Raw genomic sequence first — 23,550 nt, 5'->3', positions numbered from 1 at the left:
GAATATGACACGAATTTTGAGACCCTTTTTTATACAAGATATTTAAAAACTTCAAAGGTCTTATGCCTTCTCTCAAGACCAGCACCGGAAGAGAGCTACCTGCAATATGTGACTATAGAATATGACCTCGTCAAACTCTCTCCTCTTATTGTAAGTATGGATGGCGTACTTATTTTAGCTAAGCCTTTCAAGAAGTGGTTAAAAAATATGACCTCATCAAATTCTCTCCTTCTATTATAACAGCGGACGGGGTACTTACTTTAGCTAAGCCTTTCAAGAAACTCTTCCAGAAAAAACACATCATCCATGGATGCTACCATTATCACCCAAGATCCAAGCCAAGGCCAGAGTGTGGTCACCTCCAAGCAAGCTCAAGTGGAAGTGATAGCAGTGCCAATGATCCCATTCCATAGCCATCTCGACCAACTCCTCCACTTCTCCTGCCTCATCTCCTCCTCCTACAGCATCCCCGTCCACTTCGCCACCACCGCCACCCACCTCCGCCAGGCCAAACTCCGTTTCAACTCCCAAACCCACCTCCAGAACCCCCACATCCGCTTCCACGAATTGCCCACCCCTCCTTTCCTCTCCCCTCCTCCAGACCCGAACTCCCCCAACAAATTCCCTTCCCATCTCCAGCCCACCTTCGAAGCCTCCATGCAGCTGCGACACCCCATGGCGGAGCTCCTCCGCGAGGTCTCCGCCACCGCCAGACGGGTTGTCGTAATCCACGACGCCTTCATGGCTTATGTGGTCCAGGACATGGCCACCCTTCCCAATGTTGAGTCCTATATCTTTAGCCCTATACCTGCTTTCCATGGCCTTTTAAGAGAATTGAAGGATGATCATAAATATCCCCATTTCTTTGAAGAATTAAAAGCGATTCCATCGATTGAAGGATGCCTCCCTCCTGAGTTTATAAATCTTGTTGTTCCTTCCGTTGCGTTTCTCTCACTAGCTGCTGGAACTATATTCAACTCATGCAGATCAATTGAAGGTACTATATCTTAGAAACACTACGGTTGCTCTGGATGAATTTTGTTCATGAGACAAAATTAATTAAATTTTCATTAATTAACTTGAGTGGTTTATACAAGAAGCTAAATAAATTGGATTTTTAGGGGGGCTGGAAATCTTCATTGTTGAAGAAGCATATTCCAAATAGTTGATATAGATGAATACTCTGACCTGTTTGGTTTGCAAGTCTTATTGACTTAATTATTCGCTTGTTTTGGATATGAATCAGGATGCAATTATGCTTAATTACACACCGGTGTTTTTTAACACTTTTATTGGCCGGCGACGGAAAACATGGACTATAAATCTTCTTTTATTAGGTGTCTCTCTCTATCAACCCGATGCTCTAATACCAGTTGGGTAGCGTAGATCAATCCAAGGAGAAAGTAACACTCTTTCATTTAATAAGATATTTAAAAACTTCAGTCAAAGGCACGGGAAGAGAACTACTTGCAATTTGTGGCTATAGAATATGGCCTCGTCAGACTCTCTCCTATCGTGAGATAAGTTTGGACAGCGTACCTACTCAATACAGAGAAGATTAGCACGGTCCCTGTGCAAGGATGACATGCACAAATCAAGAAATGGTTCAAATTTTTGTTTTTACTTACCCAAAAAAAAGTAACAGTATTTCACAATGGAGAGAGAGAGAGAGAGAGAGAGAGAGAGAGAGAGAGAGAGAGAGAGAGTTAAGGATTATTTTTTTAAAAATATAAAATGTACGTGAGTTGTTAAACGATATTTTTGTGAGTAAAATGAATATGTGACTATATTCTCAAACTATATATTCATTTTTCTTTATGTTAAAATTTGCAACAGGTACTTACATTGATTTACTGGCAAAGGAAATGAATAGTAGAAACAAGAAAATCTGGGCAGTTGGGCCATTGAATCATGGCAAAAAAAGTGAGTCAAATAGCCTACACAAGTGTTTGGAGTGGCTTGACAAACAAGTCCCTAAATCCGTGTTATATGTTTCGTTTGGAACATCTACTTCAATGGCAGATGAACAGATCAAAGAGCTTGCACTTGGGTTAGAACAGAGCAAACAGAAGTTCATTTGGATATTGAGAGATGCAGATAAAGGGGACATTTTTGCGGGAGATGTGAAGAGAGCTCAACTGCCAGAAGGGTATATTGTTGGCATTTGAAGTTTTAAAAGCTATTTTGCCGATCCCCATGAGATGTCTAAATTTTTATTTTTTTTTCAGTGGTTTTTTTTCCCCCCATTTTCGGTCAATTTTTTTCTCCAGTTCATCCTAATATGGACATTATTGCCAACGCAAAAAAACAAAACAAAACAGAACAAAAACACAAAACTCTGATGTTAGTTTTTTCTTCTGTTTTTTTTTTTTTGTGTCCCCAGTGTATTTTCTTTTAAATTTATGGTACCACTATTCAAGAAGACAGGACTATTTAAAAATTTTCCAAACCCCATTTCACAAAACTTCTTAAAAAATAAGTACCTTTTTCCAATTTTTCAAGTTTAAATTTTTTTTTTTTTTTTTTTTTGCATCGTATGAAACTTTCAAACAAGATCCGTATTGCATATTTTTAGATTTCAGTAAGCCCATTATTTTTAAGCTTGAAAATTACAAAAATAAAATACTTATTTGAAAAAAAAATACTTTTTCTCGTTTGTGGAACGGCCTCACTTACATAAGTACTTATTTTTAAAATCCAATGTGATGTAAAACGAGAAATAAGTACTTAAAAAGTAAGAACCTTAACGAAACATAGTCTTACTTTATATGATCAGGCATCCATGACAAACGGGGTCCTGTAGTACAGAGGTGTAGTGTACAATTCAGGTTGTTCATCTTGGCAATCAATGATTTATGCCTATGTTGCAACATATTTTTTTGTCAAATTGTTGGAGTTATATCCAAGCGTCAAAATCCAATCAACACAAAATGAGGCGAATATGATTTTTAGAGTGACTTGTATGCGTACTATGTTTTTCATACCTATATATTAAGTGTTCTCCGTTTTGTTATTCATTTTTGTTAGTTTGTTTTCGATCAGGATTCATGCACTTCAAATGCTCGAGTCCCGTCTCTTTATTTTCTTTTTATGATCCCGTATGCGCGTAGTTCATAGTTTATTATCTCAATGGCAACAGGTATGAGGAAAGGGTAAAAGAATTTGGAATGGTGGTGAGGGATTGGGCACCTCAAGTGGAAATTCTAGGGCACCCATCAACAGGTGGGTTTATAAGCCATTGCGGATGGAATTCTTGTTCTGAGAGTATAGCCCTGGGAGTGCCCATAGCTGCCTGGCCAATGTACGCTGACCAACATAGAAATGCTTTTCTGATTACAAATATATTAAAGGTCGGTCTAGCGGTTAAGACAACAGAAGAGAGTGAAGAAATAGTGACTTCATCTACCATTGTAGGTGCTGTCAAGAGGTTGATGGCATCAAAAGAAGGGGAAGAGATGGGGAAGAGGGCGGAAGAGATTGGCGCTGCTGTCCAACTGGCGGTGGAGGAAGGTGGGGTTTCTCGCTTAGAGTTGGATTCATTCATTGCCCATATAACTAGGTAGTAACCACCAATTGGACTTTGTACAAATCTCATCATGAATAGTGTGAGTATAGTATTTTAATGTGTATTGAGCTACAACACTGAATGTGTTCAATGTTCCAACAAAGGTACTCATTTGGTAAGCGAATATCTTTTAGATAAAATCTATTTATACGATAATGCTTGGTTCTTCGAAGATGGTTGCTTCTGTAATCTTATTTGATTTATTTTCGTCTTGCGCTTAATTTGTTTTTTGAATTAAAAGATCATCCCATTAACGAGAAAATAAATACAAGATTACATTACTTCAAGGCTTTTCTGGCTTTATCATGAGCCATCTTGACTATGTGTCTTGACACTTTGACGACCTTGATCACATCAAAAAAAGAACACACAAGAACCAAAAATCACGCAGAGCCAAATACAGAGAGGAACTAGCCTTCTCTGGCTTTAGAACAAAAACAAAGCAATCTGTTTGAATACAAAACATTACTAATATTTCTATTAAGTACGCACTGAAGCAAAAGCAACCCTGCCCAGATTTCGACCAAAGTAGCCGAAGAAGCCTCACAAACTAAAGTTTGATGCAACACTTCAAAATTAAAGCCCAAATGAGAAGCCCGGCACACTCTCTTAGTCTTAGCCAACTCAATTAAAGAAAAGACGGTCTATAAGACTCCCCCATCTGGCCGCAATGCGAACACTCCGGAGAGACATCCACACCACGTTGAATAAGAGAAACCTTAACAGCAAGGATTCGATGAATGACCTTCCATAAAAAGTTGGAACTTTTGAGGCAGACCCAAACCCCAAACTTTCCCTCAAAGTTGAAATCGACCCTGCCCGTACTGAAAATCTCCGCACCCTTATTTTTAAAAATTTCAAGATAAGCGGACTTAACCGTAAACAATCCATCCTTTGTATGTTCCCACACAAGGCAATCCTCCTGATTGTGCAAAGGAAAATAGTCCGAATTTTCTGCACTACATCTCTCTTGGAAACAAAACCGAAAACAATGGCTCACGCCACATTCTCCTTTGATGATCAAATAAGTCTTTTAACTTTGAAATTAGAAAACACAGACGACATATCTTGATTCCTAAAAGGATTATTCGAATTAGGAATCCAGTTATCACAAAACACATTAATGTGTTGTGCCCTGAACTTTTGTTACAGAATCATCTAACAAAAATGATACTGTACATTTTTGCTATTAATTTATTATGTATGGGTGACTGCGCGCGCGAGCGAGCGAGCACACGTGGGCGTATTTTTGCACTATGCGGCATGCTCAGAACTAAACTAGTTTCATGGATTTCGCTTTCTAAGAGCACATGCGGTAGACTGCCCATGGCATAACTCCACAAGCTAAATTCCGGATGAAAGGAGACCCATTTTGACTAGTTTTTTGTTTTTCTCGCAAAAGAAGAATCTATTAATCAATGAATGAACAACAAAAATGATTTCCACACTTTTCTTTTAGTCATCTACATTCTCTTTTTTTATCCACATGAATTTACTATATTACCCTTGCATTTGTGAATAAGTGTATTGAATAAAGGACAAGATAATAAATTCAAGTGAATAAAGAAAAAAAAATGAGTGTAGATAGCTAAAAGGGGAGTGTGGAAATCACATGAACAAAGGCAAACAAAGATTAAAGGGAAAAGGACAAAAAGCATCGCAACCAAGAGCAAAAATCCCAACAAAGTTGGCACCTTTGCATCGGTCTATCATATGTCATTCGAAACCCAAGAGCGGAAAGGGATGGCTAAGGTGCCAACCTAAAGAAGGATAGGAGAGAATTACACAGTAGTAAACAAGGAACCAAAATCTGATTGCAATTACATTTTCAACATCAACTGCTGAACCAAAACCAAACAGCTGCTTTATCTTGAAAAAACCAAGCCTCAGATCCTGCCCAAGATCATCAGCATCCATAAATACCCTCTTAAATCTTTTGAAAACCTTTCTAGTCTAGAGCCAAACTTCACCAACCAAGTCAGCGAAGCAGCAATAGCCTCATCCCTTGGAAATAGCAGAAGATACTACCTGAGAGAACTTAGCAACCACAATCTGCAACTATAGCCATTAGCAACATAACCAGAATTGGCCAAAGCTGCAGAGTAAGGATGTACGAACCACATACACACACCTGCAAACACACTCTCACCCACACACACACACATTCAAACCCGAGGTACACCGACATGGATGTGTTGGTGGGCCCGCCGCCGGCCACAATACTAGGATTCATTTTCATAATCCGAATAATTTATCTGTTAGCCTCTTGTGTGCAGATTAGTCATGATTCAAAAAGAACAAGTGTTGTAAATATAAAAATTTGATTCAAAAAGTTTCTTACAAACATGCAAAAACCGAATACATCAAAAGATGCCCACCATAACCGTTCCATCGGATATATACGTATCGTTATTGTACGGTAAATGCAAACCTAATAGATCAAAATTTAAACTAACCAACTGAATTTTCCAACTTCAAGCTCAAAAACATGTTCATCTCGGAACTAAACTCATCAGGAAGCTTTTGAAATACTTCACTACAAAAACCAGATATCATGGTTGTCATTGCCTTTTCAGCGTCGATTCCCCTTTGTTGAAAGTAGAATATCAAATCTTCTGTTATCTTGGACATTCTAGCCTCATGTGTTCAATGCAAGCTGAAGGATTCTTTACCTATTCGAAACAAGTCAGCAGTACAAGCACATTTCAGTTATTATTAATTGACAAAGTAAATTAAGTAAAGTAGAGAATAGTAATGGAACAAGTACTCATTCCATGAGAATGCACAAACAAAAACTGGAAAACACTGAAGAGCCATCAAACCTACATCCAACACATAAGATCGATATAATCCATCAGTCCCAAAAGTCGTACAAAAATTATGTTGTATTGTTTGAAACGTTGAGGCCTAATAAAAAAAAAGGCACCTATGAAGATATTGTAGGGGTTCGATTTGACGGGATCCTAACCGTGGTTCAGGTCCTGGTTCCTTTCTTCACAGCTCCGTGCTTCCGCCGCCGGACCTGCAACAAGTCACTAGGGCAATGGTTGCTCAATGACCATCCGACGATCAAGTTAGGTCTCAAGAGAAGTATGTAGGTCTAGAGTTAAGGTAGAATGACATACCTCTCTAGGTTAGAATCCCTTTGTATTTATAGACCTTGGCTTGCTTGGCCTCCAAGCTAGCCCGTGGAGGGTACGCTCGGGTAACCGCCTCGGGTGACGTCATAGAGAACGTAGGGGATAAGGCAGTTACAAAGCACATGGCCAGGTCAAACCCCAATGAATATCCCTATGGCATAACCACGTGGGCTCCTCCTGGAGTAACCGTTCTCCTTCAAGTGTCCTCGGGGGGTCGGGGTTGGAAACGTCCTGATCCAATAGTCAACAGCGGGATCCCGACTGGACCTCCACTTACCGAGCAACACACCGAGGGAAACACCATGATCCTTCGGATTCCTCTGTCGTAGCGGGCAGGGATCCCCATGACGGCTCGGTACAGCACGACTCAGGGGGACTACCGAGCCCCAGTTCCGGAGCCACTACAGATATCGATAGGCAGCTTTCGATAAAGTGTGGTGTTCCATAACTAAAGAGCTATATACCTAAACAAAACAACAAACAGAGTTAATTCCATACATTTTCCATCCTGAAAAGCTAAACGATATTAGCCCAGGAAATCAAGATGCAGCACAATAATTTTTATTTTATTTTTTGATCGGCAAAAACTGAGCAGGACCATAGCCAACATGTTGAACACAAATTGAAAATATGTTGAATGCATGGAGAGAAGTGAAAACAAATTGAGTTGATTGGTACTCGGGAGGCATGAGGTAAGCCTCCTGGGTCATCCATGCATAGTCTTTGTTAGTATTTTTGGCACTTTCCGGGGTTGTTCAAAACTTTCATTGGTGTCTTTATTATATCGACTCCATTTGATTGTAATGGGTAGGTTAATTAGGGGGTAGTTGCTCGCTCGATACTCTTTCCATTATTTGCGCCAAGTTGACCGATGCAATTGCGTGAGAGGTAAAAGCATTTCACGACACATCATGCATAATATTTCCGAGATTCGAAATTTTATTTGTGCGCGTTTCCCTTTCCGGTAAATCTCTCGGAAAATTAGTTTTCCATATATATATGTATCCTAAATCAATTTTCTTTAAAAAGACCGAAAATTTACTTTCCATTTATGTGTCACTAGAAGACTTTGGTTTGAAGGAAAAATTGAAGTATAAAGGGGTTGGACACCATAGGGATTTGTAACCCCCAGAGAAGAGTTTTATTATTTGCTTATATAACAAAGAAAAGAAAGGGTTGCACGATTGATTTTCTGTTTTCGGTGGAGGCGAAAGTTTTTGTTTGTTCATAAAAGAAAGAAAGGGGGGCACGGCTGTGATAGGTTTTCGACGCAATCCCGTATTCCGTTTTTCGTTTATATTATTCTTGCCTCCCCAGCCGAGGAGAGTTTTAAGGAGGAAACCTTATTTTTCCATTACGTTCTTGGTTCTAAAAATTCCTTGAATATTTTTGGGTTTTTCAAGATCACGTTACACATCATATCATTCATCCATTCACTGTTCGTGGTTCTTGGTGCTGTTTGCTGCTGTGGCCGAATCTTTTGGAGATGGATTCGGAGCCGGTTGAATCCGGAGATCGGGCGTGAAGTCCGTGGTGCATCTATTAGATCTTGAAGAAGCTCTGGGAGCATCGGAGATTGGCGAGAATAGGTAAAGGCTTGGGTAAGGTTTTTGCTATTTCGCAATCTGTACTTCTTTTCGATTAATAGAATAAAGCAGTAGTATTAGGCCGTGGTTTTGGCTTAGGGTTATTTAGGACCCTAAGTTTTTCCACGTAAATCATGCGTCTCTTGTTATAATTTTTATTCTACTGCAGTACTTTATTTTTTTGGTTTGGATTAATCAAGTCTGTTAAATTTGAAAATTGGTAATTTTTATTAAAACTCCTATTCACCCCCCTCTAGGAGTAGATTAAACGCTTCCGCAAAATTTCAATTGGTATCAGAGCAGGTTGCTCTGTTTAGGTTTAACCACCTAAGTTTTATTCTGGGTATAATGGACATGAACACACCACGAGAAGGAGCCTCAAACTCGAGGCCACCCTTTTTCGACGGTAATGATTATCCGTATTGGAAAGCCCGTATGACGACGCATTTGAGTTCCCTAGGAGTTAGGGTTTGGAGATCTGTTAGGTACGGCTATGAGGCCCCTACCATAGAAGACACTACGACTAAACAAATGAGGGCTAAAGAGGACACTGAGTGGAATACTGCTGACAATGAAAGTTTTGAGGCAAACTCTAAAGCTTTAGGAGCCATCTATGGAGCATTGAGTAAAACTGAATTTAGTCGTATTTTCGCGTGCACTACTGCTAAAGAGGCTTGGGATATTCTCCGAGTCACCCACGAGGGTACTAAGACTGTTAAAACTTCAAAACTCCAAATGCTTACAACACGTTTCGAAGATTTAAGAATGCAGGAAGATGAGACATTTGATAGTTTTATCACTAAGTTGAGTGACATCGTTAATTCCTTCCACGCATTAGGTGAACCAATCCCTAATCTTAAAGTTTGTCGAAAAGTGCTTAGGTCACTTCCTGAGAGGTTTAGGGCTAAGGTAGTTGCAATCGAAGAAAGTGATAAAGTTGATGACATTCTTTTTGAGGAACTTGTAGGTAAACTTCAAACGTTTGAATTGAATCATCTCTCAAAGAAACCTACATTAAAGCCTAATAAAAGCATTGCTTTTAAATCTTCTAAAGAAGAATCCTCTGTGACACAAGAGAGTGATGATGACCTTGACGAAGAAGAACTTGCTTTCTTTGCTAAAAAATTCAGAAAATTTGTTAAATTTCGTAAAAATAATAATTCTAGAAATTTTTCTTCTTCAACTAGTACGGGCAAGAATTTTAATTCTGGGGATAATGAAAAGAAATCTTTTATTGACAAATCCAAGAAACCCCAAGGTATACAATGTCACGAGTGTCACGGTTTCAGGCATGTTCAAGCAGAGAGTGCAAACACTCTTAAAAAGAAAGTGGCCAAGGGTTATAAGGCTACGTGGGATGACGATAGTGATAACAGTAGTGATGGGGATTCTGAAGCTCCTAGATATTCTGTGCTTGTTGCCAACATTAAGTCCCCCACATTCTCCAAATCGGTCAAACTTTCTACAACTCTTAGCGATGATGGTAAGTATGTCTCGACTGACGAAGACTGTGAGAATAGTGATGATGATATCGATTCTATTCATGAGGCCTATAATCAATTGTTTAAAGAGGGTGTCAAACTGAAAAAGAAAAAGAAGGAACTCATGAGTGTCATCGAGAAAATTAGTGGTGAGAGGAACAAACTTAGTAATGACATTGAATCTAAGAACACCGAGCTTAAAGAATTAAAAACCTATACCACTAATTTGAAAGACAAGTTTGCCAAAATTGAGAGAGAGCATGTGGATACCTTGAAGGCTCTTGAAGGGTCTAACAATAGGATTTTTGAACTGGAGCATGACCTTAGAGAGGCCACTGAGGCCATAAAGCGTAATGAGTGTGGTGCAACTCGTATTGCTGAGATGACACATACGTTTAGAAATAGAAGCGGCTTAGGGTTTGTTGATCCACCTTCACTGATACATAGGGCTAACGAGTTCACAAAAAAGGAAATCAAGTTTGTGAAATCTGAAATTGCAAAGAATGAGATAGTGAACGATAAACCCGAATCTTCTATTAAATCTCCCACCATCATTAAGAATACTTACAACAGTACTCATGCTCCTGAAAAGAAAAATCTTTTTATTTGTCACTACTGTGGTGGTCAAGGTCACATTCGACCTTTTTGTTATACACTTAGAAGGGACAATCAAAGAACAAAGGGGAAACTGTTTGTAGCCCCTATTAATAAAAGTGTTTGGAATGGTCAACCCAATGTGGGAAGACCTCAAGTTGTGTGTCAGTCTCCCACAAACATTAAGAATGAGAATTTTCAAAAGACTTTGAGTCAGTTGGCAAATCAAACTTCTCACCTCGTCGAGGAAATCAAAAAGTTGTCAATTTTGGCTAATAATAGTGGAGAGACTGATAGGATTGTTGAAAGACACACTACACAGGGTCACACCTCGCATGTGAACACCAAACCGAAGCAAACATGGAAGAGAGTCGTTTGTCATGTAGCACACACTGCTTTTCGGGCACATGATGCCTGCGCCTGGTACTTAGACAGTGGATGCTCTAGACACATGACTGGAAATAAGTCTTTCTTTGTTAAGCTAGACAAGTATAATGGTGGTTTTGTCACATTTGGCGATGGTAATACAGGTAAAATTGTAGGACAAGGCACCATAAATGCACCCGGAATCCCTCCGTTAGATAATGTATTATATGTTGAGGGTTTGAAAGCTAACCTGTTAAGCATAGGGCAATTTTGTGATAATATGCATGAAGTCAATTTCTCTAAAAATAATTGCTCTATTGTTGATGCTTCGGGTTTGTGTGTGGTTAAAGGTGTTTGTTCCTCAGATAATTGCTATTGTGTTGAAATTGTCGGTTCTAATGTGTGTCATCAAGTATTGCTTGACGATGTAGAAATTTGGCACCAACATTTAGGACAAGTAAATTTTTCGGAATTACATCGAATAACTAAGAACGAGATTGTGAGGGGAGTGCCCAAACTTGCCAATGGGCAAGGGCTTGTGTGTGGTGGTTGCATGAAGGGAAAACAAATAAAAAGCGCTCATAAAAAGACAAATTTAGTTGCAACCACAAAATGTTTAGAGTTACTTCACATGGACTTGATGGGACCCTCACGTACTGAAAGTTTAGGGGGCAAGCGATATATTTTGGTTATAGTTGACGATTTTTCTCGCTTTTCATGGATTGGTTTTCTTAGAGAAAAATCTGATGCTTATGCTTGTTTCAAAACTATTTGTCAACGTATTCAAAATGAGAAAGGGTACCCTATCACACGAGTCCGCAGTGATCATGGTCGTGAGTTTGAGAACTCCGACATTGAAAAATATTATAATAAAAAAGGTATTAAGCACGAGTTCTCTGCACCTCGCACACCCCAACAAAATGGGGTTGTTGAAAGAAAGAATAGAACCCTTCAAGAAATGGCAAGAGTTATGCTTCATGCCAAGCGTGTCCCTAGAAACCTTTGGGCTGAAGCTATTAATACTGCGTGTTATACTATAAATAGAGTGTATGTTAGACCAGGGACTATCCTCACACCCTATGAAATTTGGAATGGTAAGAGGCCTTCAGTGAAGTATTTTAGGGTGTTCGGTAGTAAATGTCATATTTTGAGAGATAGTGAGTCCTTAGGAAAATTTGACTCAAAGAGTGATGATGGTATCTTTTTAGGCTATTCCAACACGAGTAGAGCATTTAGAGTATATAATCTTCGCACCTCTACCCTAGTTGAGTCAGCCAATGTAGTTGTTGATGATACCACGCTTGATGAGTCAGTCCCTCAGGTTAATGATGATGATGAGGGGAGTTGGGAAATTTTTGAGGGGGAGTTTCAATCCAATGGTTCAGATGAGGGAATTTATTCTAAAGAGGTTGTTGACATTCCTACGAGTGTGGATGAGAAAGTTGAAAATGATAGTGAGGTTGAGGTAGACGAGCCTCTAGAAGATGAGGAGTTAGGTCAACACAACTTAGTTCCTCTTTCCACCAAAGAACCTTCGGCTAGAGTAAAGCTTAACCATCCCATTAGCCAAGTCATAGGAGAACCCAATGATGAGATGAAAACTAGGAGGCAAATTAGAAATGAGATCAATTATGTGTGTTTCACGTCCACATTAGAGCCAAAAAGGGTAGAAGAGGCCTTAGGAGATGACTATTGGATAGGAGCCATGCAAGAAGAACTACAACAATTTGTGAGGAATGACGTCTGGTACTTAGTACAGAGACCCTCTCACATTAACGTCATAGGCACTAAGTGGATATTTAAAAATAAAAAGGATGTAGATGGCATAATTGTGCATAATAAGGCTAGGTTAGTTGCCCAGGGGTACACCCAAATTGAGGGAATTGATTTCGATGATACCTTTGCCCCCGTAGCAAGAATGGAGTCAATAAGGTTACTTTTTGGCATTGCATCTCATTTTAATTTTAAATTATTTCAAATGGATGTTAAAAGTGCTTTTTTGAATGGTGACCTCAAGGAGGAGGTGTATGTGGAACAACCTAAGGGGTTTATTGATCCTTCATTTCCTGATCATGTGTACCGCCTTCGTAAGGCCCTTTATGGCCTTAAACAAGCCCCTCGAGCTTGGTATGAACGTTTAACCGATCATCTTTTAAATACCGGCTTTGTGAAAGGGGGAGTAGACCGAACCTTATTTCTGAAGAAAATTGAAAGCGACCTTTTAATTGCTCAAATATATGTTGATGATATTGTGTTCGGTTCCACAAATGAGCGGCATGCGAAACAATTTGGGGCACAAATGTCCCATGAGTTTCAAATGAGCCTAATGGGAGAATTGACTTACTTTCTAGGATTTCAAATTTGTCAGTTGAACGATGAGATATTTTTGTCCCAATCCACATATGCGAAAGAATTAGTCAAAAAATTTGGTTTGGAAGATTCCAAGAGTACTCGTACTCCCATGGGTTCCACCGTTAAAATTGCTAAAGATATTGAGGGCGCTAGTGTTGACTCCACGCTTTATCGTAGTATGATAGGTAGCTTATTATATCTTACTGCTAGTCGTCCTAATATTTCGTTTAGTGTTGGAGTGTGTGCCCGCTATCAATCTGACCCTAAAGAGTCTCACTTGATTGCTGTTAAGCGAATTATACGTTACGTTAAGGGCACCTCCACGCTTGGTCTTTGGTATCCTAAGGGTACTAATGTGGACTTAGCCGCATTTTCCGATGCCGATTGGGCAGGAAGTGCGGATGATAGGAAGAGTACCTCCGGTGGTTGTTTCTATTTGGGAAACTGCTTGGTTGCTTGGCATAGCAAGAAGCAGAATTGTGTTTCGTTGTCCACCGCAGAGGCAGAATATATTGCCGCTGGTAGTTGTTGCACCCAACTTTTATGGATGAAGCAAATGCTTCAAGACTACGGTCTATCTCAAGGTGTAATGACTATTTTTTGCGATAACACAAGTGCCATTAATATTTCTAAAAATCCAGTCCAACATTCTAGGACTAAACATATCGACATCCGTCATCATTTTATTCGTGATTTAGTTGAAGATGGTGTCGTGACACTTGAGTTTATACCCACACAAGATCAAAAAGCGGATATTTTCACTAAGCCTTTAGATTCTCTTAGGTTTGAGTACCTTAGGAAATCTCTTGGTTTAATTTCTCTAGATTAGGTTGTGTGTGGGGTCATATGCCATCTCATATGCTTGCTTTGAATGTTTTTAATTTTGAGTTGTCATGTGTTGTTGTGTACTTAGTAGTATTTTTTTTTGGTATATTGTTTTTGAGTCAAAGATTTTTTTTAATCGTGTGCGTGCTTGCAATGTTTTTGCGTGCTTGGGAATCATGTGTTGTCTTGATATCAGTTTCACATATGCTTATGCCTTTGAGAGTAATGTATCGAATCAAATTTTTTCGATCATATCAATCTGTTACATAGTGATATTGTTCTCTGTTTTGGTATTAGAATCCCATGCTCATGTTCCTATGCACACAATATCACTTGGAGCTAGTAAACTTATATTGTCTAAGTGGTCTCTATTGAGTCTCAGTTGGGTTTATCTTAACTAATCACTTTGATTGACCACATGTTCGTCGTTTACCTAGGGATGCTTTCCCTCATTTGACTCCTTGTGAGATGGGCCGCCTATGGATTGGTGTGTAACGCACCTCTAAGGTTTTTTTAAAAAAAAAAGAAACAATACCCCTATATATAAAAAAAAAAAAAAAAGAAGCAGAAAATCAACAAAAAAAAAAAGGGGGTTTATTTACATTTGTCTCTTCACCTTTGAGGTTATAGCTGCCTGGTCCTTTGCCCCACAAGGCTAGGTGTAAGTCGCTAATCTCGAGTCTAAAACAATCGATGAGGTTTGTGCTTAAGTTCCTAGGTCCGAGCGTTTTTGGTTTGACTTCCCTGTGATAGTCTTGTTTAAACCTTTCTTGAGATAAGATTATAGCGCCCACTTAGTCCTTGATAAGTTTTCTTGCTCCTCATGCACGGCGTTTGCGCTTCCCATTCATAGGCTTGAGCATGGTATTCTGTCCATTCTTTGATCTGCATCATTCTGCTTCATGAGTTGATATGGTCTTAAATTTCCATTCGGTGCATTTCTGTTATAGCCATCTAGCCTATGTGATTCTTGTTATTGCATATCGTATGATTCTCTCGTATGCTTTCAGGTTGCATGTATCGCACTCGGATACAGTCATTTCCTTTGTTTTTCCGTGACAAAAAGGGGGAGAGTTTTTATGGTCATGGGTTGGTGAGTAATAGAGAGTGATAAGTGTCGTTGAGTCGTGCATAAAGATAGAGAATTTTTTGAGTGCTTTGTTCATTTGGGGAGATACTTATAAGGAGAGATTTATTTTATTGATGAATCGCCGGCTGAGTTTTCATACTTTTGGATATAATGTTGCTTTGTCATTTATTATTAAATTATGCTGACCCATTTTACTTTTCGAAACATATATTTTGTCGCATAGTTTGTGTTGAGCTATCTTTGCAGGTATTGGAAGTGCAACTCAAGCTTCATTGGATAGAGCTAGTTCAGACTGGTGTTTGTCTCTTTAAGTTGTATTTTTCCATTGTGTTTTAGTGCAGTTGGTTTTGTCCCGGAAATGCCAAAGGGGGAGATTGTTAGTATTTTTGGCACTTTCCGGGGTTGTTCAAAACTTTCATTGGTGTCTTTATTATATCGACTCCATTTGATTGTAATGGGTAGGTTAATTAGGGGGTAGTTGCTCGCTCGATACTCTTCCCATTATTTGCGCCAAGTTGACCGATGCAATTGCGTGAGAGGTAAAAGCATTTCACGACACATCATGCATAATATTTCCGAGATTCGAAATTTTATTTGTGCGCGTTTCCCTTTCCGGTAAATCTCTCGGAAAATTAGTTTTCCATATATATATGTATCCTAAATCAATTTTCTTTAAAAAGACCGAAAATTTGCTTTCCATTTATGTGTCACTAGAAGACTTTGGTTTGAAGGAAAAATTGAAGTATAAAGGGGTTGGACACCATAGGGATTTGTAACCCCCAGAGAAGAGTTTTATTATTTGCTTATATAACAAAGAAAAGAAAGGGTTGCACGATTGATTTTCTGTTTTCGGTGGAGGCGAAAGTTTTTGTTTGTTCATAAAAGAAAGAAAGGGGGGGCACGGCTGTGATAGGTTTTCGACGCAATCCCGTATTTCGTTTTTCGTTTATATTATTCTTGCCTCCCCAGCCGAGGAGAGTTTTAAGGAGGAAACCTTATTTTTCCATTACGTTCTTGGTTCTAAAAATTCCTTGAATATTTTTGGGTTTTTCAAGATCACGTTACACATCTTATCATTCATCCATTCACTGTTCGTGGTTCTTGGTGCTGTTTGCTGCTGTGGCCGAATCTTTTGGAGATGGATTCGGAGCCGGTTGAATCCGGAGATCGGGCGTGAAGTCCGTGGTGCATCTATTGGATCTTGAAGAAGCTCTAGGAGCATCGGAGATTGGCGAGAATAGGTAAAGGCTTGGGTAAGGTTTTTGCTATTTCGCAATCTGTACTTCTTTTCGATTAATAGAATAAAGCAGTAGTATTAGGCCGTGGTTTTGGCTTAGGGTTATTTAGGACCCTAAGTTTTTCCACGTAAATCATGCGTCTCTTGTTATAATTTTTATTCTACTGCAGTACTTTATTTTTTTGGTTTGGATTAATCAAGTCTGTTAAATTTGAAAATTGGTAATTTTTATTAAAACTCCTATTCACCCCCCTCTAGGAGTAGATTGAACGCTTCCGCAAAATTTCAGTCTTGTTAATTAAGCAGTAGATAGCACCAAATATGAAGTTATATTTCTGGCATAAAAGGTGCTTTTAGACCACTTCACTAATCTCCTTTACTGAACGAAGAAGAAAAAAAGAGTTCATACTCAAAAGAGCAGATGCAATGAACATCCTGGTTGTTTGAACTTTTATGCAATTTTCCTAATTCGTATTCACAAGGAGCCATCATAAGTATCCAAGAAGACTGCTACAAAACAATGTTTAAAACCGGTGACATGGGATTTTTCTGTTGAAAAACATATAACAGTTGTACAAAAAAAAAACCTCTGAGTCTAGACCCTTGCATTGAAATAATCTCAAGTTCCACTAATCTGTCAAAAAAGTCCCTAAAATAACTTGGTTTCCTCAGCTGCTAATCAGCAATGACCACCTCATTATCACGGCAGTTATAGGTCAAGGCCAGGTTTTCTGCCCACCAAAACTTGTAGAGTTATGTACACAGAAATATATACATACTTAACGGTTTTCTTCAGTCTATCTTTAGCCAGGGGTGGAGGGATTCTCTGGACTGGACGGATAACGGATGACAAAATTTTAAATGAGACAGTAACTCTATCAGTATTGAGATTAGGATTCAAATAGGAAGAAAGTACTTATGCTTGTGAACATACACACACAAAATGCAACCCTTGGCTATGAATTTGGCAAGAATGTATTGTTTAAATACCGCAACAGGCAACAGCTTAAAATTTGATTCTATCATTTCTGTATCCACAAAAGCTTCAAAATACATTCAATCATTTCTATCTAACCACTTCATTGGTAGGGTTAGCTCATGACTTCTCAGAATAGATATTGTCGGTTACTTCCACCATCACAACTAATAAATCATTAGGATTCATTTTGAAAAGAATTCACTGAGTCATGGCGTTAAGAGATGTTCCCTTCTTTCCCGGCGGGCATGGACGAGGGGAGCATGTCTTCGCCCAAGACTGTTCATGTCAACTGATGATTCCTTCATCCTTGTATTCCTTGTATTCTTCCCCTTGTGAATCATCTTTGTCCCGGTGTCCGCCTGCTGGCAGTTTTTTGTGAACGCAACGGAATAGAATTCACAAACCGTTTCATCCCCTTCCAATACAACACTGGGATACTTCCAAGTAATGGCGGACCCTGTCTCCACTTGCGTCCAAGAAATCTTAGACTTAGCTCCAGCACAAAGGCCTCGCTTCGTAACGAAGTTGTAAATTCCTCCCTTGCCATTCTCATCTCCTGCGTACCAGTTTTGCAGAGAGTAGTAGTTAATCATTGCATCCTCAGCACAATATAATTCAACAACTGCAGCATGAAGCTGGTTGGTGTCATAAGAAGGAGCTGTACATCCCTCCAAATAGTCGACAGAGCTTCTTTCATCCGCGATAATAAGGGTCCCCTCGAATTGGCCAGTCTCCTTGGAATTTATTTGAAAATATGATGAAATTGGAAAAGGACACTTTTTCCCCTTAGGTATGTAACAGAATGCCCCATCACTGAACACGGCAGAGTTCAAAGCCGTGTAATAGTTGTCCTCTGGCGTGACAACTTTTCCTAGATACTTCCTAACCAAGTCAGGGTACTTGATAATGGCCTCAAGGGCCGCGTGCGGGGAGTGTTGGAGTTTGTCCCATATTGGTTAAATAAAACCTCCGAACCTAAAATATAAGCCTGGAGCCTCTCTATTTTTTGTCAATTGGTTTGGAGTTGGATGCTTTAACATGGTAGATTGTTAACCACCAACTCATATGCAGCCAGACTCTCCTCCATAAACGAGCTAAATTACTATATTCAATTATTTATATATTTATATATTACTATATTCGATTTAAGCCAAATTTGATGTGTTGTTCGTAAAAGTAAAATTCACACATATTCAACAGGTGCGAGTGTCATGTGACATAAAGTAGGGACTAGGGAAGTATATAATATCGCTCTAAATTTTAGAAGTATTTCAAATCATTAGACGAATTAATTTCATACTTTTTTATTGTTATTGTGCTACCATTGACTTCTATCTCTTATTTTTTTTAGAACATATTTAATTTTAATAGTAAGATTTCACATGGTCACAGTCTTTACCATGGAAAACGTTTATTCAAATTTGTGTGGCGTAAGTGAATAGGTCACAATATGTAAGCAAATATGTGATGAAAACTACAAATAAACTAGCTGAAAAGATCAAAAGGTCTCCTCGATCAATGTTTATTAATCATTGGTCCGAACAAGCATGCACCGATGGATATATCGGCGGACGGGATTCATTTTCGGGTCCCGTTGAATGGATTAACCACATGATTTTATTAGTTGTATTTGATCGATGTCCTATTCATTCATTGTTCCTAGATATGTAATAGGAATAGTACGTCAAAAAGTCAAAAGGACTCCTCTATTTCTGTTTCAAAATAGGAAAAACATTTTTAACGGAGCTTCCGTGAACCGGAGCTTACGAAGGTGAATTACTTGTGTTCGTTCTAACTTTGGATGATTCGGATTTAAATAAAAAAATTCCACCGGAAAAGAGTTTCTTTAACTCTTCCCCAGAAAATTTTTATTTAAATCCGATTGGACCATCTAAAACGGAAATGGTCAGCCCAAATCGTGCACCAATGTCTTATTCACAGCCCCTGAATAAGACAATCTCTTCAAAATATATAATACTACTCATCTTGCAAACATTAAACATCATCTATGTATGTTACCAATGTTATCCAAGATCGAAGCCATGCCCTGAGTGTTGACCAGCTCTAAAAAAGCTCAAGTGGAAGCAATAACAGTGGCAAGGAAATTAACCATCAACATCCATGGATGTTAGTAATATCCAAGATCCAAGCCATGGCATGAGCTCCAGCTACAAAAAAGCTCATGTGGAAGTGATAGTAGTGCCATTCCCATGCCACAGCCATCTCAACCAACTCCTCCAACTCTCCTGCCTCATCTCCTCCTCCTACAACATCCCCGTCCGCTATGCCACCACCGCCACCCACCTCCGCCAGGTCAAACTCCGTTTCAATTCCCAAACCCACCTCCAAAATCCCAATATACACTTCCACGAATTCCCCACCCCTCCTTTCCTCTCCTCTCCTCCGAACCCGAATTCCTCCTCCAAATTCCCTTCGCATCTGCAGCCTTCCTTTGACGCTTCCATACAGCTTCGCGACCCTGTGGCGGCGCTCCTCCGTGAGATCTCCAACACCGCCACACGGGTCGTTGTAATCCACGACTTCCTCATGGCTTATGTGGTCCAGGACGTTGCTACCATTCCTAATGCAGAGTCCTATATCTTTAGCCCTGTTTCTGCTTTCCATGGGTCTTTCAGATTATTGAAGGATAATAAATCTTTCCAGTCACTTGAAGAACTGAAAGGGATATCATCTATCCAAGGAAATGTAACTCCGGAGATCCAAAACCTTTTCGCTATTCAAGTTGATTTCCACTCGCTAGCCGCTGGAACCATATTCAACTCATGCAGATCAATTGAAGGTATTGTTTGAATAATTATAGTTGCAGTTGATATATTTTAAATTTGATACGGAAAATAGCATTTTACTAATTAACTTGAGCAGTCCAGAGAGCAAATTAAGTAATACCGATATTGAACATCATTGAAGAGATGTATCCAACTTGCAACTAGTTGCTCTAGATATTACTCCTCTCTCTCTCTCTCTCTCTCTCTCTCTCTCTCTCTCAAAACTTAATATTAATACTCACATGGTGCAAGGGATACCGGTGAGAGGGGAGCTGTTTATAGGTGGCGATTCCAATGGTCATGTAGGAGTTAATAGGCAAGGGTATGAGAAAGCCTATGGTGGTTTGGGATTTTGTTGTGGCTTTTGATCGTGGACACTTTTTTCAAGAAGAGAGAGGAATACCTAATTATCTTTTAGAGCGAGTCCAATAGAAGTCCAATAGATTATTTTTGTCAGAGGCACTGAACATATGTTATGCAAAAATTGCAAGATTATCCCTAGAGAGTGTCAAGCGTCACAACATAGACTTATATTGCTAGATACTCCCTCCATCCCAATTTATTTGTCACAGTTCTATTCTAACTGGATAAACAAACTAGTTATATATTTAAATTGGTAATGAATTTTATATCCAATATAGATCTTGTTTGATAGATCTCAATTTGTTATATAATATAATATTTTCAAAATCACCTAAAACATTATAAATTATAAGATATAATTAATTGAAAAGTGGCACGAACTCCCAAAAGTGACAATTAAATTGGAACGGAGGTAGTATTTGCCTGAAATGGCAACATAGACCAACGAATGAGACTAGATGCCCACGAACTAGATGGCGTCACAACGTACTTTGTATTTTTCTTATTGTTCATATTTCAGCCCCTGTGTTTACGAAATCTTGATTTCGTCCCTGGGTGCAATCGGATTTTGCTTCACAACCTGTTGGAGATCTTGAGGCAGGTGATACAGTGATATGATTTTGGGCTATTGTTGTTCTAGAGCTGTTCGTTGTAAGCCTTTCATTCAACCTTTGATTGGATTCCCCTTGCCTCTTCCCCAAACTTGATGTGCCCTTTGATAAGTTTTCTCTAATAAAATGTTATTTTTGCTGATAAAAAAAGACTATTTGCTCGAGATAACTTTGAATACCTTCCAACTTAACATCATGGGTTTGGCTGAGTGAGCATGCGAAATGAAAGTAAGTGTTTGTCCTCCATGAGATCGTATGTTTGAATCCCACGGAAGTCAAACATTCCAAACCTTGGAGCCACTAGAGTGTTTGTCCGATCGTTAATTTCAGGTCTCAGAATTAGTTGGTATTCAAGCAAGTTGGCCCAGACATCCGGTTATATAAAAAAAAATTCAATTTCTACCAAATCGCAATCTTAAAAGAGAGAAACTTATTTCTGGAGCAGCTGCAAACAGTCTATTTACGGAGCCGGGCAATCTCAGTCTTTCGTTTCGGCAATCAATGGTCCGGATTTTTAAAAAACTATTCATCCACTATTCGCTTCAATAATCTTTTTAAAATCCGGACCGTCCAAAATACTTTTGAACGGCCGAGATTGAGCTCCGTAAACATATGTTTACACCTACTCTTCAAACAAGATTTTCTCATCTTAAATATAGCACAAATCAATCCATTAATGTTAAAACTTTGCTACAGGTACTTACCTAGATTTGCTGGAAAAGGAAATGACCAGTATAAACAAGAAAGTTTGGGCAATTGGGCCATTGAATTCAGACACAAAAGGTGACAAAACAAAGTCAAATAGCCGCCAACACAGGTGTTTGGAGTGGCTTGACAAACAAGCCCCAAAATCTGTGTTATACGTCTCATTTGGAACAACTATTACAATGGCGGATGAACAGATCAAAGAGCTTGCACTTGGGTTGGAACAAAGCAAACAGAAGTTCCTTTGGGTTTTGCGAGATGCAGATAAAGGAGACATTTTTGCCAGAGACGTGGAGCGATCTCCACTCCCAAATGGGTATAGTATTAGAGTTTAAAGTTTCAAGAATCTTTGCTTGAACTTAAAGTTTCAAAAATTATTCCCAACAACCCCCAAGATGCCCAAATTCAAAATTTTACCTTTTGCGCTTTATTAGTCACGTTTCTTTCTTTTTTAATGGCTCTTGTTTTGATACATTAATAGGTACGAGGAAAGGGTGAAGGAATTTGGAATGGTGGTGAGAGATTGGGCGCCCCAAGTGGACATTTTGGGACACCCATCAACCGGTGGGTTTATGAGCCATTGCGGATGGAACTCATGTTTGGAGAGTATGACTGTGGGAGTGCCGATACTTGCTTGGCCAATGCACTCTGACCAACCTAGAAATGCATTTCAGGTTACAAACATTTTAAAGGTTGGTCTAGCAGTTATCACCTGGGAACAAAGAGAGCAAATAGTGACTTCATCCACCATTTGTGAAGTTGTAAAGATGTTGATGGCATCAAGAGAAGGGGAAGAGATCAGAAGGAAGGTTGAGGAGATAGGCGGTGCCGCCCAACAGGCAGTGAAGGAAGGTGGTGTTTCTCGCTTGGAGTTGGATTCATTCATTACCCACATAACTAGGTAGCTAAATAATTGCTAAGCAAACTTATTGTATTTTTTAAAGGAAATTTATACCGTATTCATTCAACATAGTGTGTCAATGATACATATTTTTATTGAAGTATAATAATGGACATATCCTTGTTTTCTTCCTAAATTATTGGTCTGGTATTTTATTTAGTACAGTAGTACTATTTACATCTTGTAATTTCTTGTTTAGCTTTCGTAAAAAAATTTAGGAGCAAGTAATCATTAGTCTCAATAAGGGGAATCAGAAAAGTTTTAAAAAAAAACCTTCACTATAGTTGAAAAAAGTTGTGATTAAACGAGACTTTGGAAAAAAATTGGTTATTTCAATCTCTTTTCATCTTTAGTGACTTTTTTTTGCTTTTGCTAGTAATTTTTGTTTTGTAGGCTTCTTCTGTCGATATAAGCAATGAGTGCTTTGACGTAAATCTAACAGAACAATAATTTAGCAAGAGCAAGGCTTTTTGGTATGAGTCTCTTGAATGAAAGTTTATTACAATAAAATACAGAGATTGGGACAAAGATGGTTAGAATCCACCCCGCCCTGCTCTGTTGCCACTCATATTGAACAATCTAGTATTACTAGCTAAGATGAGAAAAAATTTAAAATCAAAACTAGGACATTTAGCCCCGTTGCACAAAACTGGAAAAAACGGCAATCCACCGCGAATAAATTGGACTGGGAACCGAACCGATCTGCGGGTAGCCCTTATAGAAACTCCAATTTTTTTCGATAAATGTCATTTATGTACCAAAAACCAAAGATACAAGAGGGATACTTCCCTTTGGCAGAAAACAGACAAGAACAAGGCCAAATCTACCAATGCCTAAAACAAAACTGTAGAACCTATAAACAAGAACACCACCACAACACACAGGAGACAATTAGCTACTGAGAATCTGAGGTGAAATATTCCAAATATACAACGCAGAACCTGGAATTAGAATGCCATTGCTGGATCC

At 38.9% G+C, this 23,550-nt stretch overlaps 1 protein-coding gene and 1 pseudogene across 3 annotated transcripts; both read left to right on the top strand.

Annotated features, from left to right (window-relative positions):
• Positions 1-203: 203 nt before the first annotated feature.
• On the top strand, positions 204-22,717 carry LOC131324313 (zeatin O-glucosyltransferase-like). 3 transcript variants are annotated; one of them, XM_058356241.1, is made up of 3 exons: positions 204-997; positions 1,837-2,149; positions 3,140-3,737. In XM_058356241.1, the coding sequence occupies exons 1-3, from the start codon at positions 307-309 to the stop codon at positions 3,561-3,563; spliced, it is 1,428 nt and encodes a 475-aa protein (XP_058212224.1). In that variant the 5' UTR covers positions 204-306; the 3' UTR covers positions 3,564-3,737. The 3 variants fall into 3 exon arrangements, with proteins under 3 accessions (XP_058212224.1, XP_058212221.1, XP_058212223.1); XM_058356238.1 differs by lacking the exons at positions 1,837-2,149; positions 3,140-3,737 and adding exons at positions 21,672-21,996; positions 22,162-22,717 and having other exon boundaries at positions 255-997; XM_058356240.1 differs by lacking the exons at positions 204-997; positions 1,837-2,149; positions 3,140-3,737 and adding exons at positions 19,213-20,015; positions 21,672-21,996; positions 22,162-22,717.
• Positions 1,544-1,616, top strand: LOC131324998 (U6 spliceosomal RNA; annotated as a pseudogene).
• Positions 22,718-23,550: the final 833 nt, after the last annotated feature.

The sequence above is a fragment of the Rhododendron vialii genome, chromosome 4a, assembly GCF_030253575.1.
Source record: "Rhododendron vialii isolate Sample 1 chromosome 4a, ASM3025357v1".
Classification (NCBI taxonomy): Eukaryota; Viridiplantae; Streptophyta; class Magnoliopsida; order Ericales; family Ericaceae; genus Rhododendron; species Rhododendron vialii.
The sequence above is the reverse complement of the archived record's forward strand: the minus strand, read 5'-3'. Positions and strand labels throughout refer to the sequence as shown.

Bases quoted from the DNA above. Each gene is read 5' to 3' on its own strand.
- LOC131324313 (XM_058356238.1), top strand. From the start codon at position 307: ATGGATGCTACCATTATCACCCAAGATCCAAGCCAAGGCCAGAGTGTG. The intron at 998-21,671 runs GTACTATATCTT...ACTTTGCTACAG, and splicing joins CTCATGCAGATCAATTGAAG to GTACTTACCTAGATTTGCTG. The intron at 21,997-22,161 runs GTATAGTATTAG...ATACATTAATAG, and splicing joins CGATCTCCACTCCCAAATGG to GTACGAGGAAAGGGTGAAGG.